At 44.7% G+C, this 3,041-nt stretch overlaps 1 protein-coding gene across 2 annotated transcripts in view; it reads left to right on the top strand.

Annotated features, from left to right (window-relative positions):
• The window catches only part of RMDN3 (regulator of microtubule dynamics 3), a 29,684-nt gene that overhangs the window by 1,181 nt on the left and 25,462 nt on the right, over positions 1-3,041 (top strand). For both annotated transcript variants that reach the window (XM_023514312.1, XM_012806375.2), the window contains exons 3-4: positions 1,682-1,874; positions 2,272-2,412. In XM_023514312.1, the coding sequence (XP_023370080.1) occupies positions 1,682-1,874; positions 2,272-2,412 (334 nt within the window). The remainder of the gene's footprint in view (positions 1-1,681; positions 1,875-2,271; positions 2,413-3,041) is intronic.

Here is a 3,041-nt window from a genome sequence, read left to right as displayed (position 1 = left end):
GCCACAACGCCCGGCTATTTTTTGGTTGCAGCCGTCATTGTTGTTTGGCGGTCCGGGCTGGGGATTCAAACCCGCCAGCTTAGGTGTATGTGGCTGGCGCCTTAGCCGGTTGAGCTATAGGCGCCGAGCCGTGAAAAGACTATTTAGCTTTCATTCTTAGTTCTAGCCACAGTAGTGCTGTTTGTATTAAATGCCCTTCCTTGGTCTTCGTAATAAATAATAGCTGTGTAATAAATAAAAGAAAAATCCAAAAGAAGGCAAAGGGAATAACTAATCTCAAATTACATATTAGAATTCGAAGGGAACTTGGAGGCTGTCTAATCCAAGATTTATTATACTTCTTATGAGGAACTGAAATTAAAGTAGATTGTGTAACTTACCTGAGATTGTCACAGAGGAAGTGGCAAGGTTGGACCTGGACCAGGACCTGTAGACTTTACACGTCCTGGGGCACGTAGTATACCCAACCGAAGCTAAATGTGACTGGAAGCTAGCCACAGCTGAAATGAGTAATGCTTTCAGTTTTTCAAAACTTTCAGGTTAACTCGTTTTACCAAAGCATCTAGGCTGATTTAAACCACTCTCCTCATCTTTGTGTGATAGAGGAGCAGTTAGATTATCTCACTCCCATGTTTTTTGAGTATGCTGGGGTCACATCTTACAGCAACTTCAAACTCTTGGGCTCAAGTAATCCTCGTGTCTCAGCTTCCCAAGTAGCTGGGACTACTGGTGCCTGCCACATTGCCCAGGGCACATCTTACAGCAACTTCAAACTCTTGGGCTCAAGTGATCCTTGTGTCTCAGCTTCCCAAGTAGCTGGGACCACTGGTGCCTGCCACATTGCCCAGCTAGATTTTTTTTTTCTTCTATTTTAGTAGAGACGGGAGTCTCACCCTTGCTCAGAATGGTCCTGAACCCCTGTGCTCAAGCAGTCCAACCTCCTTGGCCTCCGGAGTGCTAGGATTACAGGAATGAGCCACAGGGCCCAGCCTCACCCCCATGTTAATTGGCAACAGGTGTTTTCTCTGATTACCAATGTTAGGTGGTTTAGAAAAGTTTGTTTTGGAAACATCTTCAAAGAGTTATCATCACCTTAGGTTGGAACTGATTGTCAGCATTTTATAAACAAGTGGTAACCTATTGCAGTATGCTTGTCTTTACTTCATTTTTCTTGTGTTTTGTTTATTTCCTTGTAATTTCTCAGCAGTAGTCTTCTTTCTATTGATATTGGAGGAAGTGGCCACAATTCCAGGGATCTTTCTTACTCTGCATTCCTTTTTTTTTTGAGACAGAGTTACTCTGTTGCCCTGTGGGGTAGAGTTTCATGGTGTCAACATAGCTCACTGCAACCTCAAACTCCTGGGGTCAAGATATCTTGCTTTAGTTTTTCTGTTTTTAGTAGAGAATGGGGGGGAGGTCTCAAGCAATCCACCCACCTCGGCCTCCCAAAGTGCTGAGATTATAGGTATGAGCCATCTCGCTGGCCACTTACTCTACTTTCTTGAACGATTTTCTAGATAGTTACCTGAAGCTTGTCACCATGATTTAGCTGTGAACATACACTATCTGAGTCGCAACAATTTTCTTTATAAATTGAACTCCATTGAGAAGCAAGTGTTCTTGAATTCTAGGTGCAGATCTTTTCCTCCTCATATCTTGTTGGTGTTACTGTCTTCTACAGTGATACTGTTGCAGGCCATCCCAGGTGAGGCTGGAGGTGCTGCAGTGGTATACAGCCTTTCACAGGAAGGGCAGGAGAAGGTGCTGGACCGCCTGGATTTTGTGCTGACCAGTCTGGCAACATTGAGGCGGGAAGTTCAGGAGCTAAGGAGTAGCCTGCAAGGGCTTGCCGGGGAGATTGCTGGGGAGGTCCGGTGAGTAAAGCAGCCTCTTCTCCTGCTCTGCCCCCACCCCCAACTTTTCCCTGCCCTTCCAGCTCTTTCAGCAAGAATGTATTCTAGCCTCTCTGTCTCAGAGAAACCAGGTTTATAGCTTCAAACATAACTGGATGAAAGGAAAGCTGTACATTTGTTACCTTATCTTACATAAGCTTCTTGCTGCTTCTGGACCTGTGGTCTGTAGCAGCTGAAACTTTGTTCTGCCTAATCTTGTCTGCCTATGTGGACTGTACCCAGGGAGCTGTTGTTCTTGCCCTCCTAAGGGTAGAGACCCAGAATTTTCTGTGCTCTTGGCCCTTTAATGAGGAGCAGTGGTAAGAAGTTCCCCCATTGTAAGGGGGAAAAACAGGCTGGAATGGGGCCTGTTTTCCAGATCCCACATGGAAGAGAACCAAAGAGTTCGGCGGCGAAGGTTTCCATATGCCCGGGAAAGGAGTGACTCCACTGGCTCCAGCTCCATCTACTTCACGGCCTCCTCAGGCGCCGCATTCACAGATGTGGAGAGTGAAGGCGGGTGAGTTGTTGTTCCTGGAGGTAGTTGTGGCTGAGGCCAGCTTGTGTTTTGTAAAAGTATTATTTATCAATGTAAAATTCAAACCAAGCTGCTATAAATAATTTTAGGAACAAGGTAAGGGTATAAATAAATATGGAGGCCTATTTGCCCTGGCAGTGGAGGCCCGTTCATTGGCTATGGTGAATGTAGCCTGTTTTTGTAGTTTTCTTACTCTGTAAATCTATTCTATTCCTCTTAAAACTTTGTTTCAGACTTGCCTTAAAATATATATAGGCTCAGTGCCTATAACTCAGCAGCTACATACACCGGAGCTGGCAGGTTCAAACCCAGCCTGGGCCTGCCAAACAACAATGACAACTATAACCAAAAAATAGCCAGGCGTTGTGACGGGTGCCTGTAGTCCCAGCTACTTGGGAGGCTGAGGGAAGAGAATCACTTAAGCCCAAGAGTTTGAGGTTGCTGTGAGCTGTGATGCCACAGCACTCTACCAAGGGTGACATAGTAATACTGTGCCTCAAAAATAAATAAAATACATATATGTACATATATATACATGTACATGTATATAGATAAAAATAAATGCAGAACAGTTGAAACAAAAACCCAATTTATGTGATTCAGACAAGTGG

Source organism: Otolemur garnettii, unplaced genomic scaffold, assembly GCF_000181295.1.
Source record: "Otolemur garnettii isolate 467f Iridium unplaced genomic scaffold, OtoGar3 scaffold00050, whole genome shotgun sequence".
In the NCBI taxonomy this organism is placed as follows: Eukaryota; Metazoa; Chordata; class Mammalia; order Primates; family Galagidae; genus Otolemur; species Otolemur garnettii.
This window is presented reverse-complemented; position numbering and strand designations above follow the sequence as displayed.